Genomic DNA, 14958 nt, shown 5'->3' with positions numbered 1-14958 from the left:
AGCTGTACAGGTCTTGGCATTGAATGTTCACATTTACAGGTTTTTTTTTTTTATGTACACACAACTGGTAACAAGAGTGCTCTGAGAGCACAATATCCCTCGCTAGCAGATGCTGCTTTGGTATAAGTGCTTGCTACATTCTGATGACATTTCAAGATATGCGACAGTTGATTTCAGAATGCAGACATCAACTTATGAAACTGGCAGTAGCTAGGTGTGTTAATCAAGGGCCATAACTCTGCCAAAATGTGTCAATCTTATACAATATGTGTATTACCAACCTATAACAAGGAATTGTATGAAGTTTCCCAAAATTCCTACTAAAAATGTGAGGGGAGTTGATTTCAGAATGCAGGCACCAACACATGAAACTGACAGAGTCTAGATTTATTAATCAAGAGCTATCACTCTGTTAAAATGGGCCCAACTCTTAACGATATGATAATATGCGTATTGCCAACCTATAAAAAGGACTTGTACCAAGTTTCACACCAATTCTCTTAAAAATGTTACAGGAGTTGATTTCAGAATGCTTTTCTGGATGGAAAGACAGACAGATAGAAATCGCCACGACATAATCCCCCTTCGGGCCTTCGAGCAGCGATATTTATTAACTACAGCTGCTAAAAATGAGATTAATGCTGCTGTGTTGGTAGAACTGTGTCTAGCTTTATAACAGCCCACTCTTCTGGGTTGACTGCTGGGTAGCTACTATCCCATGGTAGGCATGGTAACGGCAGGGCGTTTCAAGGTGGCGTCTTCAGCTTTCCACTGAGAGGTCACGGTTTTGATATGCGTGTAGAACTGGATTCCCTGGAGAGAATGAGGACAAAGCATATATATCAATACTGCTACTTTTGTGGATTTTGTTGTGTCTGTAAAAAAAAAAAAAGAAAAAAAAGATGTAACTGTCTGGTGAAAGTTTTCCAGAAATTATCGGATCTATAGCGCACTGCTACATACGTATACCCAACATTGTTAAGTCAGCGAGGCCCATCTAACAGACAAGAAGCTGCATTCAAAAAACTAAGGTCAGCATGGTCACATGCACATGCTAAAGCTAACTGGGTTATTTTGTTTGACCAAAATGAAAAGATTCACTGATCATGTTTACTGCAAGCAACAGCAACCATAAGATCATCTGCAGTCAACTACAGATAACATTAACATATGTGGTCATGCTAATGGCGGTTAAGTTAGATCAGTGCTTTGAGCACGTATTGATGCCGCACGTCGGCGCATTCAGCACACCATGGAATCACCTTGGCTCCTAGGTGGCATCCACCCAGGCAGGCAACTGGTTCATCCTCACCTCTTAAATGTAACCATCTATCCAACAAGTGAAAAAAAACATGCATTCCCATTAGTGGGATCCCCAACACTGAGGCACCTGCATGCTGGATCACGCCCAGACAAACGCGCCACGCGGCCAAAATGTCATAGCCGAGGCTATACATACTTATAGAGACTCCCTTGAGGAGTAATGATTTGTTTGACACTAATTCGAGCAGTACCAAAGGATTCTCAAAAGAGACCTAGTACCAAAGACATCCAGTTGTCACCTTAGGTCACGTCTTAGGACCCTACTGCCTGAGGTCACTGGTTAGCGCTTAGGCCTCTGTACTGCATATGTATAAATGTAGCCGTTCAGTCAACCGTGCTGTGGCAATACGATGATGTTTAGTATATTTGGTGAAAGCATTATGTACCACATCTAGATACCGGTCATTTTTGGAAAACTTTCATCACTGGTTGTAGAGGTGCAACTAATAGTTATCATTACTGATGAATTCTTGTGTGTTGAAAAAGTCATTTAAAAAAATAAAAATGATATTTTAGTCCTCTTAACTGCTGCTTTCCACTGCTCCTTAACAACAAAATGTATACACATTAAGTTCCATCTGGTTTTTCCCTGATCTCATTCCGGACAAAATCCAAATGTCATCAGCGTTAAGATCTCTGGACTATTGACTCACAGTCTGAAGCAGCTCTTTAATATTTTTAGTGAATCAGCATTCAGAAATCTATGCCACCGTTTAAACATGATGTTGCGCAGAGATAAAATGGAAACCCATTTCTTACTTGTTTTCCGTAGAAGTTCATGTCGCCTCTGAAGGAGCCTCTTGATCCAGTAAATGAGAACATGGGCAGTGGAACCGGGATGGGAACATTGACTCCAACCTGCAGAACACAAGTTATTTTTCCCCCCTTTCATTTCCATATACGGTTTGTACAACAGTCCACCGCATCCATAATTGGGTGGATGAGTAAGATGTGGCCCATGAGACATGTGATACATCCAAGCTTGTTAACAAAAATACACGGTAGCAGTAATCAACCTAAACATGTGGCTTATATAGTTGCGGTATTGAAAGCAGCGTGCGCTTTTATGAAAGGGCAGAAAAAAACAAAACAAAACATTTTGTTATGAAGCCAGCAGCGAGCGCCATGTTTGGTTTAGAATGTTTGAAACAGCGGGAAAGAGACTGGATGCAGATAGGCCGTTTGGCAAAAGGTGCAGGAAAGACAGAGTGGGGGGGATAGAAAAGTAGATGTTTGTTGCATAGAGGTTTGGAAAGGACGGCACATGGCCTGCGCCGCATTCCCCGACATGTGAACAGCAAACACACGGCGTAACTGGGCTCCACGTGCAAACAAACAGAGCCGTGTTTACGCGTCAACGCTGAACAGGACGCTCGGAATCCCTCTTCAATTTTATTTTGGAGTTGTCTCTCCCCAATAGTACCTAGAAATAAGCTTCAGTGTCTACTTGTTTTAACTTAACATATTTGCTGTGGCTATTTGCAGTTTGGACAAGCAGGCAGAGCTTGTTTATTTTCCGGCGGGGGTGCAATCAAGGCTATACTTGCCGTGGATAAATAATAGCCGTTTTTAAACAGAGGCTGTCAAACAGAAAAGTGAGGGACGCGACTGTCTCCTTTCTCTCGAAACAGACGAGCAAATTTGGAGTTCCCAAGCCACTCACCTGGCCCACGTCCACCTCGTGAGTGTATTTGCGTGCCGTAGCACCGTTTGTGGTGAAGATGGCTGTCCCGTTGCCGTAAGGGTTCCTGTTGACCAAACTGATGGCATCATCCAGAGTGTCTGCGTGGAGAACCACCAGCACAGGCCCGAAGATCTCCTCAGTGTAGCACTTCATGTCAGGCTGTGGGAGCACAAAAGAGGTCACGTTCAACGAGTGAAAAGATTTTAAGGCCCTCGTGCGGGTTTTGTGTGCTTCCACAGAACACCACGTACTGTTACGTTGTCGATGATGGTGGGACCCACAAAATTGCCGTTCTCGTAACCCTGGACCTTGACATTTCGGCCGTCCAGGAGAATCTTGGCTCCGTCGTCCACGCTGCTCTGGATCAGGCTGCACACTCTCTGTTTGGCCTGAGGAGTGATCAGCGGCCCCACATCTGCACCAGGCTGGTCTCCTAGCAAGGCCCCAAAAACAACCGCCTATAAGGTTACATGTCAGGGCACACAGAAGCCAGGGTGAGGGGCACCCCGAGACACTCCCTCACAAACGGGTACTTAAGGGTTTCCTGTGGAATCTTATCAGACGGGGAGAATCACTCGTTTGTGCCACAGCAACTTTTCATTCTGGAGAGATTTCACGTTTTGAACTGCTAGTTACTTTTTGGACTGCAGATCTGCCCACAGATTTACCGCACGGCCAACTGAGCGAGCTGTCTCCAATGAGAAGTTACAATGGAGCAAAAAACGATAGGTGTGGTTGAGGCAGCGTGGGTGGCCCCGAGATAATTAAACCGAAGGCTCTTATGTAAGCAGGGTACATAGGTGCAGGGCGGGGTGAAGGGGCGTGGTACCTGCATTCACACGCAGAGCCTTGGCGCGTTCCACCAGCTCCGGCAGCCAACTCTGGGCCTCGCCCACCAGGATGGCGGTGGAGAGCGCCATGCAACGTTGACCCGCTGCCCCGAAAGCTGCACCCACAAGTTGGTTCAGAGTGTTCTCCTTGTTGGCATCAGGCATCACCACACCATGGTTCTTGGCTCCCTACAGTACATGAGAGCGGTTAGCCTCCTGCTATTTGAACGCCACATTATAGCCACAGGGTTACTCACAAACGACAGCCGTAATAATATCCGAGAAAGTGACTACATACAAATTTTATCTAATAAATTACATGTGACAGAGTCAAACATGATGTTTCGGCTGCAAACGTAGACCTCGTCATCTGGACGTCTGGCAGTAAGAGGAAACAAGACAGCTGGATTCTGTTGGCAAATGCTGCCACCTTTTGGTCGTTTGAAGCCTCAGACTTATTGACACTCACCATGTTGGACTGGACCCTCTTGCCATTTTTAGAGCCCCTCTCATAGATATACTCTCCTGCTTGATTGGAGCCAACAAAGCTGATTGCCTTGATGGCCGGATGATCACAGATGAAGTTCACAGCTGGGAGAAAAAAAAGAGAAAACTCAATTCAATCCACATTCACCAAGAGCTGAATCTATTAGCCTAATAACTGATGTGGGGGCAGGAGTTTGGTTAGTAATATAAAGGAAAAAAGTCAAATGATCAAATGTGAAGATTTATTCCTTTACATCAAACAGTGCAACAGGCCGGATTACCCCCCAGAAAAATGTACCCGCAGTATAAAGTACCCCAGGCTGACTGGAAAATCACTAAGGGCCCTTGGGCAAGGCCTTTAATCCCCTATTGCTCCCGGTGTGTAGCGAGCGCCTTGTATGGCAGCACCCTGACATCGGGGTGAATGTGAGGCATAATTGTAAAGCGCTTTGAGCGTCTGATGCAGATGGAAAAGCACTATATAAATGCAGTCTATTTACCATTTAGATATTCCTCCAGCCTTCCCTTGCCTTATCACACAAATGATCTCTGAGTGACACTGCAGAACTCAACTCTGGTCAATGGCTCACAGTGGGACATCATATCAAGACCTCCAAGTGACCCCTTGATTCTTTTGGATGAGAGACTCTGATCATCACAGCCCTGTCATTCTTGTAGACAGAAGGACAATCATTCAGTCCAGACCTTGTACTGACATCCTGTTCCTGTGTAATTAACTCCGTGTTTATGTTTGAACAGATGCATTCTTTTAACACTATGTCTAACTGCCCCCTGAAAGCTGGGCTCAGAAAGCCACACTTTACACTGTTCCAATCAGGACACCCTGGTTGGAACAGCGTCCGGAGTACTTCATATTAAAAAGCCTGTTATTTGACAAACGGTCAATGTCTTGACTTTTTTCTTTCACAGACAAGCCTGAAAATCCTTCGGCCTCCACAGTAGGCAGGCAAACTAACAATTTTCTCCAATACAAAACCGATTGCAGAACAACAATAGACTGAAAATGTCCCATAAATTTCTTCACTCCATCCACCCAAAATTGTAAGGTTGCACTTCCAACTGAGCTCCTGCCTTTTTACTGGATCGAAAATTGGCCCAAACCTTTCTTAGACAAAAATACTGTGCCAGAACTATGCATCCATTTTCCTCCGCTTTATCCGGAGTCGGGTTGCGGGGCAACAGCTCAAGGATAGCCGCCCAGACCTCCCGATCCACACACACCTCCCCCAGCTCCTCCGGGGGAACCACTTTAAACTGAACAGTAGTGTTCAGAATAATAGTAGTGCTATGTGACTAAAAAGATTAATCCAGGTTTTGAGTATTTTTCTTATTGTTACATGGGAAACAAGGTACCAGTAGATCCAGTAGATTCTCACAAATCCAACAAGACCAAGCATTCATGATATGCACACTCTTAAGGCTATGAAATTGGGCTATTAGTAAAAAAAAAAGTAGAAAAGGTGTTCACAATAATAGTAGTGTGGCATTCAGTCAGTGAGTTCGTCAATTTTGTGGAACAAACAGGTGTGAATCAGGTGTCCCCTATTTAAGGATGAAGCCAGCACCTGTTGAACATGCTTTTCTCTTTGAAAGCCTGAGGAAAATGGGACGTTCAAGACATTGTTCAGAAGAACAGCGTAGTTTGAATAAAAGGTGATTGGAGAGGGGAAAACTTATACGCAGGTGCAAAAGATTATAGGCTGTTCATCTACAATGATCTCCAATGCTTTAAAATGGACAAAAAACCAGAGACGCGTGGAAGCAAACGGAAAACAACCATCAAAATAGATAGAAGAATAACCAGAATGGCAAAGGCTCACCCACTGATCAGCTCCAGGATGATCAAAGACAGTCTGGAGTTACCTGTAAGTGCTGTGACAGTTAGAAGACGCCTGTGTGAAGCTAATTTATTTGCAAGAATCCCTCCCAAAGTCCCTCTGTTAAATAAAAGACATGTGCAGAAGAGGTTACAATTTGCCAAAGAACACATCAACTGGCCTAAAGAGAAATGGAAGAATATTTTGTGGACTGATGAGAGTAAAATTGTTCTTTTTGGGTCCAAGGGCCACAGACAGTTTGTGAGACGACCCCCAAACTCTGAATTCAAGCCACAGTTCACAGTGAAGACAGTGAAGCATGGTGGTGCAAGCATCATGATATGGGCATGTTTCTCCTACTATGGTGTTTGGCCTATATATCACATACCAGGTATCATGGATCAGTTTGGATATGTCAAAATACTTGAAGAGGTCATGTTGCCTTATGCTGAAGAGGACATGCCCTTGAAATGGGTGTTTCAACAAGACAATGACCCCAAGCACACTAGTAAATGAGCAAAATCTTTGTTCCAAACCAACAAAATTAATGCCTCGCAGATGCGAAGAAATCATGAAAAACTGTGGTTATACAACTAAATACTAGTTTAGTGATTCACAGGATTGCTAAAAAGCAGTTTGAACATAATAGTTTTGAGTTTGTAGCATCAACAGCAGATGCTACTATTATTGTGAACACCCCTTTTCTACTTTTTTTTTACTAATAGCCCAATTTCATAGCCTTAAGAGTGTGCATATCATGAATGCTTGGTCTTGTTGGATTTGTGAGTATCTACTGTATCTACTGGTACCTTATTTCCCATGTAACAATAAGAAATATACTCAAAACCTGGATTAATCTTTTTAGTCACATAGCACAACTATTATTCTGAACACTACTGTATGTGAAGCAAATAGTCTGATCAGTGCAAAGGAAATTTAAACCGCTAAAGAAATAAAGCAGCACACGCGTCGCAGACATGAGGACTTGTTCTGTCGTAGACTTTGACAGAAAGAGCCCAGAAAACAGACTAGTGAGTAAATTGGGGAATCCACCTGTGTGACAGAGTGAAGGTCATCACCTTACCATCGTGTTGGCCATGGATGACGTTCAGCGTGCCGTCGGGAGCGCCAGCGTCCTGCAGCATCTTGGCCATCAGCATGGTACACGTGGGTACGCGCTCTGAAGGCTTCATCAGGTACGTGTTGCCGCACACCATGGCCATGGGGAACATCCACAGCGGGATCATGGCAGGAAAGTTGAAGGGGGCGATGCCGGCACAAACCCCGAGAGGGAGGCGGTAGGTGTAGGTGTCCATGTCCTTTGTGATGGAGGGCAGGGTTTCACCGAGCATCAGTGAGGTGATGCTGCAGGCATGCTCCACAACCTCTGGAAAGAAAAGTCCAAAACATGCCCCTGACTCATCAGTGCGAATACAGATTTCAGTCTCCGCTTTGACAGTTCACTCTGGATGAGGCCTGTAATATTTCCACAGCCCTCAGCTGTGGTGACCGAGAAAGGAAGAGCTCAGGCTGTTGCTCTGCATGTGACCAAGATTCAAAGCTTTGCTTAAATTTTGGCCACAATTTACATTTTTGACCATCGTCACCACAGTGCCAGCTTCTCTCCTTTAGCTCTCTGTTCATGTGAGATTGGATTTTACAGTTCTGTCAATGATACTGAACATTTGTGCACCATCTTATATGTCAGAGGGAGTCAGGCTGCTTATTATTATTTACAGTGCATCTGGAAAGTATTCACAGAGCTTCACTTTTTCCACATTTTGTTATGTTACAGCCTTAACCCAAAATGAAGTAAATTCATTTTTTCCCCTCAAAAGTCTACTCACAACACCCCATAATGACAACATGACAAAAACTTTTTTTTTTTGCAAATTTATTAAAAATAAAATAAAAAAAAAGAAAGAAATCACATGTACATAAGTGCTCACAGCCTTTGCCATAAATCTCAAAATTGATCCTGTTTCCACTGATCATTCTTGAAATGTTTCTACAGCTTAATTGGAGTCCACCTGGGGTACACTCAGCTGATTGGGCATGATTTGGAAAGACACACACATATCTACATATAAGATCCCACAGTTGACAGTGCATGAAAATTCAGTAGGTATATCTTATATATTATAATCCAACTCTAAGGTGGAACTATGCTAGTATACTAAAGTATATCTAAATATCAAAAAGAAAGAGTAGAGTAGAGCAACTTAGGTGCCTGGTCTTGAGAACCAGGGATGGTAGGTTGTCAGAGCACAAACCAATCATGAATTCAAATAATTGTCTGTAGATCTCCGAGACAGGATTGTCTTCTCGAGGCACAAATCTAGGGAAGGGTACAGAAACATTTCTGCAGCTTTGAAGGTCCCAATGAGCAAAGTGGCCTCCATCATCCGTAAATGAAAAGAAGTTTGAATCCACCAAGACTCTTCCTAGAGCTGGTCATCCGTCTAAACTGAACGATCAGGGTAGAAGGGCCTTAGTCAGGGAGGTCACCAAAAACCCGATGGTCACCTTTCACATAGTCATTAAGGGGTATTGTGTGTAGAATTTTAAGGGGGGGGGGGAATTTCATCCATTTTGGAATAAGGCTGTAACATAAAATATGGAAAAAGTGAAGCACTGTGAATCCTTTCTGGATGCACTGTAGGTCAGGCAGAAAACAGCAGGTGGTAGAACTTTTAATTTCACACTGACTCTATGAATCAGTCTGACACCTGGAATTAGGTAGTCAAATACAACTGATGCTTCTTTTTTTGTCTCAGCTTCCTCAGTCATTGATGGTGGGCAATTTTATATAATAGTAGTTTGTTTTATTACTTAATTTTGAATTACTGTATTTTAACAATTTATTTATTTAATATATTTTATTACTTGATGAATTACTACATTTAAAATGTTAGTGATTTATTGTTCAAGTTATTTGTTGTTGTTTTTTAAACAACTGAATTATTGTCTTTTAAATGCTGGTGATCTTTCATTGAATTTCATCATGGTAAAAACTTTAATTCATTTTTAAAGTGGTGGATAAACCAAATTATTATTGACAAGATTAGTGGTGTAACACATGGTTGATGGGGTCGCGTCCCCCCCCCAACACACACACACAGAGTTTGTTACACATATGAACCGCAGATTAATTGCAAAGTTTCCACAACTATATGAAATACAGATTTAATGTCACAGTGAAGAGGCCTAGATGTGGTGCAACTAGGACTGATAACTAGTTGAATTTTGCCAATTTGATGAGGTGTTAATGTGACAAACTTACGCAATCCTCTGAACACGTCTCCCTCGGCATCTGCAAGAGTCTTTCCCTGTTCTAGTGTAATGGCCTTAGCGAGTTCTTTCTAAAAAGAAAAAATGATCCTCATATTAGTCGTCTATTTGCAACTTTAAAATAATAATAATAATAATAAATAAATTGGCCACTGTTGCACCTTACACATTCTGACTTACTATGTTCTCCTTGATAAGCTGCTGATAGCGCAGAAACACCTGCTGCCGAGTCAAAATGGATGTTTCAGACCAGGAGTGAAATGCTTTGGAGCAGGAGTCAACGGCGGCCAGCATCTCCTCTTGGGTGCATTTAGGTACACGGCCGATCACCTCGTTGGTGGCCTATAGAGGGCGACGTTACAACAGGAAGAGGAAACTTAATAGTTTGGATAAATGACTAAACGAAATAACTCTAAAGTTCTGTTCTGTCTTGGACCAACCCTGGTGGACTGACTGAAGGTCAGCCAAGACCAAAGTGATGTGATTTTGAGAGCTATCTGTTAAGCTGATGAACAAAGGAATAAGTGTCCTGAAAACATAAAGGCTTTATAAAAATCATTTAATTACTTGTTATAGGAAGATGAATTCGGTGTATCGATTTTGTTTTGTTTTTGGGTTTATGCATTCTGTACTGTTGTTTGCATGGTTATGTTTTGAATTTTGGTTCAGTGATTAATTTATACTTTGTATTTGTTATCATGGGTATATTTATATATCATTTTTATGGTTAACGAGGTGGGCGTTTATAAGCTTTTGCCTCTGCCTACACCCTTTTGGGCACATTGTTAAATAGTTTACATTATGAGGTTTTTTGTTTTTTTTTTGCTATTTTTGAGTCTGTGTATGCCGAATAAATAAAATTAGTTAATTCATTCATTCAAAGGCCAAACATCTTGTTTGGTTACAATATTGATGAAAAGGGGAAATTCAGAATTGCTAGTTCTAGGTACTGGTTACACAAATGCCTGTTCCGTGTAGTACGAGAAGGCAAAAAACTCAAACTGGGCACAGACCAGATTGGAATTCTGCTGCTGTGCAAGAATTCCGGATACGTGCAAAGCCATTACACAGATCTGGAAGTATTTTTTCAGATATCCAGACTTTTTAATGCATTCCAGTGAAATTAAAAACCCTAAGCCATTAAACAGAAAGTAATTTTCAAGAATGCTGGCATATGTTTTGTTTTGTTTTTTGGCGGGGGGGGCACCTTTCCATACTGTGTGGAAAACACTTCTATATACTTTGAAACACTATTATGAAATCATATACCACCTTTGTACTGGTTGCATGAACTTGAACCTTGACTGAAACAGAAAGGTCAAATCCAAGGTCACAGCTGTTCAACTCCAACAGTTTGGAGCTAATGTGGATTAAATATGGTGGAAGTGTTTCGTGCCAGTCAAACTAGTTCAGTTTTGGGAAGAGCTGATCAAATGTCAATGCACCACAGAACCACATAATTCCTGAATCGCTAAGAATTTTTTTTTTTTTTTTTTGCTTGTCAAGATGCTGGACCTGCATATAACAAAACAACAAAATGACTCCTCCCTCACCCAGAGAAACTGGTTTGTACTCCAGTGACAAACATTCTGCAACAGGTTAATCAACTCTGTAGTTATCAATGCTATGAACCATTTCAGAGCCGCTGAGGTGTATTACACTTCTCCTGCACTGCTGGAGGATCAAGGCCAAGTTAGAGACACTTACAGGATTGTGAATATCCAGCCATTCTGAACTCTTGGACTCGACAAACTTCCCATCGATGAACAGCTTGGTGGTGGACTGTGAGGAAAGAAAGACAGGAAGTGACGCATTGTCTCAAATAATTCGGCAGATTTAATTATGTGTGCGTTACAGTGTTGGATTCGTCAATGACGAGTCAATAGTCTGTAGGTTTTCAATCCAACTAAGCATCAACTGGCAAATGATTAGCAACCACTGCTAGGAATTTCTCAGTGCAACAACCGGTGGAGCCAGAGTTTGCTTCTATTGATAGTGGCTCAATTTCACTTCCAATTTATTTAGTTTATATAGCACCAAATCACAATAAAGCTGCCTCAAGGCGCTTCACACAATTAATGCCTAACCTTACCAACCCCTCCAGTAATAACTGGTTATGCCAAGTTGGGCCACAAACCTTAACTAGCCCACTGAGATTGGGCACTGCCAGAGGTTTTCCAATTCAACCATTGGAGTTACCTTCACATTTTCAACACATTTCAGTGCAGCGGAAGCCTTAACGTCAACCTACAGTCTGGGTCGAAAGGCTGCCACTACGGGAAGGGTTTTATGACTGAAGATGCCAGGATTTGAAGGTCTATACTGCAGATGCACATAAAACTACCGTAATTCAGAGTTACAGATTGAACATTGCCAGTTTTTGTCAAAAATATTTTGAAAATTTATTTGAGACTTGTGTGAAGTCACCTAATTAAAGTGTGGCAAACTAACAAAATGACCAAATACCAGCTGAGAGAAAACCAGGGAGATGTAAAGCAGTAAGAATAATATTGTTAAAAAATAACAGACAAATGATCACACGTGTGCATTAAAGTCACAACATCCAACAAGAAAGACTGAGTATTTTCTGGCCACATTTAATACTCCTCTCTTTCTTCATTTTGCGTCACCCTACAGTTCAATTAAAGATTCACTGAATTTCTGTCACCCGACTGTTGGTCTCAGCTGAGAGAATTTAGGCTTCCAAGCGGTGCCGAGGGAGTGCTTTTTTTTATTTTTCGCAAAATTTTAAATAAGTGATGTAGAATAATGTGATCTTTATCAAATATCACAATTTTAAATGTTTGATGGAGAATTTTCTGCAGCAGACAATTAGTGTGATAACTAGTGCTGCAATTAAAAATGATTTACATAATTGATTAATTGAGCTAATATTCACTGATAAGTTGACTAGTGGTTGGAGCTGTAAAATGTAAAAAATTATTAAAATTAAAAAATAAAAAGTGAAAATGTCAATCAATACCCCCAGAAGGTTGCACACGATGGGTCTTTTACCAGATTTCTGCTGTACCTGTGTTTGTTGCAAGGTAATTTTTGTCAGTTTCATTGATTTTTGGGGGGTTTTTGTTTTCTTTTATTAATGTATATATTTTGGCAATTGATACATGTATAATTACCATTGGCTATTGTAATAAATCTGATTCATCATGACAATGTTTTTGTTCTCTGCTTTAAATCTAATTTAATAAAAATATTTGATTAAAAAAAAGTCAATCAATGTTTTCCAGAGCCCAAGATGATGTCTTGTTTTGTCCACAGCCCAAATATATTCAGTTTACTGTCACATGGAAGTAAAGAAGTTAGTAAAATAAACCAGAAAACATTCAAATTGTACAGTTTCGATTCATTAATATGTTATGAAGTCAGATGTTAGATTAAAAAGTAAATAAATAATTGGCACATAAAGAAATGACCCGTTTCTTTATTTGTCTGTTGCTTTAAAAATGAAAGAAGCTGCTGCTAATGAAGGGGGGCGTGTCTCCAACCCCTCCCACAGATCGCAAGACCACAGACCAAAATCACATCAGTGGGCGTGTCTTACAGAGCTCAACAGATGTCAACCAGCAGGGTAACTGAAGACCTCGGAACCACGTGACCTCAGTACCAGCGGTACCGATCCAATCTCCGAACCACTACAATCTTGGAACCATGCGACCTTGGTACCAGCGGTACTGATGTGATTTCTTAACCACTACAATCTCGGTACCACATGTACTAATCCACTACGATCTCAAACCACTTGTACTAATCCACTACGATCTCAAACCACTTGTACTAATCCACTATGATCTCGGTACCACATGTATTAATGCCATACATTTTTGTCCACATCTCCCTTAATATCTGTCCTATTTTTAAAGGGCTCCAGTTCTACTTTGTGGGTTTTCTTCTCTGAACTGGAGCCGTGATTAAGAGGGACGGCCGGGGGCACTTGTATTGTGCCGCTAGAGATAAAATTGTGTAACCGGTGCAAGACAGACGAAAGTTCAAACATTTGAAAAGATTATATTTCATTATTAATCAAGAATGAAAGTTGGAAGACGACCAGATACTGTCGTAGTTACGACCATAAACGATGCCAACTAGTGATCCGACGGTGTTATTCCCATGAAGTGCTGGGCAGTGTCCAGGAAACCAAAGTCTTTGGGTTCCGGTGGGACTATGGTTGCAAAGCTGATACTTAAAGGAATTGACGGCTTAATCTGACTCAACATGGGAAACCTCACCTGGCCTGGACACGGAAAGGATTGACGGCTCTTTCTCGATTCTGTGAGTCATGGTGTATGGCTGTTCTTTGTTGGTGGAACAATTTGTCTGGTTAATTCTGATAACGAACGAGACTTCGGCATGCTAACTAGTTACGTGGCCCCATGCGGATGGCGTCAACTTCTTAGAGAGACAAGTGGTGTTCAGCCACACAAGACTGAGCAATAACATCAGCAACTGACAGTAGTGAATAATAAAGCAGTCGTGCAATCTCCAGCCGTATTGTTGGAGCATGCTGCAAACCGTTGTTTGATACCCGTGACCGTTGACCCGGAAGTGCTATAGGCTTTCCCAGACACGCATTCGTAACCGTGAGACGGCTTATACGTGTGGTATCAAGATCCGGGTGGTTCAGAGGTCTCTAGAAACCAAACATCAGCAGTTTCAGGGTTAAATTTCAGTTACAGACCTGTGGGTTTTTGAAGACATTTAATATGAATCTACAACCACATTAAACACATTTGCACACCATGTGTTAAAACACTCACCACAGAAGAAGAGTGACACAAACGACCAACTTGAAGAGGAACCTGAAAAATAAAGTTTTGAGTGCATTAAACAGCATACACATTATAATCTATATATCCAAAAACAAATTGAGCTGTTCTGCCCACATTCTTTGTAGAACAATTGTTTCCAGTTGCAACCTGCTGCAGATTAATGTGCAGCTAGTTAAAGTTCGGGCCAAAGTCGAAAGAGCAAAATGAAAACTAAAGTGGGTATTAAATGATAATTCCACTGTTACAACATCCACATTTAACACCAGCTGCATGACGTCAAGCTGTGTGTGCAAACTAACATGCTACCGTAGGTTGGTATGATGGCAAAGTTTTAATCCGTTAACCTTACCCTTCTCTTTAGCACGGATCTTATTGCAGCAGCAGCAGCCATAATACAGATGCTTTATTACTAAATTTGACTCCCCAAATGAAGCAAACACAAAGCTCCGGCTGCTGTTTTTCCCCGACCTTTCTCGGACTTGACACAGTGGGCGGGCTTCTGGGGAAACATGACGCTTACTATTGGTTCAGCGCGAGTACCGCCCACGAATAGAGCATTCTAATTGGTCAACATTCCTCAAACTCCCACCTTACTAGTGTAAATGGAGAAATCATAGGATTTTTTTTTTTTTTTAGAAATCATTGGATAAGGTTCAATTTCTTGAAGCGATAAGACGTCAACACGACGCTTTTTAAGCTTTGAAGCAAAGGGTTCAGAA

General features: G+C 41.6%; 1 protein-coding gene across 2 annotated transcripts; it reads right to left on the bottom strand.

Annotated features, from left to right (window-relative positions):
* Positions 1-366: 366 nt before the first annotated feature.
* Positions 367-14724, bottom strand: aldh6a1 (aldehyde dehydrogenase 6 family, member A1). Of its 2 annotated transcripts, XM_034159511.1 has the most exons (13): positions 14589-14724; positions 14228-14269; positions 11160-11234; positions 9633-9794; positions 9445-9523; positions 7246-7548; positions 4307-4428; positions 3837-4026; positions 3259-3440; positions 2987-3166; positions 2083-2181; positions 684-813; positions 367-653 (listed from the first exon to the last, which is right to left on the bottom strand). In XM_034159511.1, exons 1-12 carry the CDS (start codon positions 14628-14630, stop codon positions 712-714), a joined length of 1578 nt encoding a protein of 525 aa, XP_034015402.1. In that variant the 5' UTR covers positions 14631-14724; the 3' UTR covers positions 367-653; positions 684-711. The 2 variants fall into 2 exon arrangements, with proteins under 2 accessions (XP_034015402.1, XP_034015401.1); XM_034159510.1 differs by having other exon boundaries at positions 367-813.
* Between the last annotated feature and the right edge of the window lie 234 nt (positions 14725-14958).

Source organism: Thalassophryne amazonica, chromosome 19, assembly GCF_902500255.1.
Source record: "Thalassophryne amazonica chromosome 19, fThaAma1.1, whole genome shotgun sequence".
In the NCBI taxonomy this organism is placed as follows: domain Eukaryota; kingdom Metazoa; phylum Chordata; class Actinopteri; order Batrachoidiformes; family Batrachoididae; genus Thalassophryne; species Thalassophryne amazonica.
Note: the sequence above shows the minus strand (reverse complement) of the source record. Positions and strands in the feature narration are given on the sequence as shown.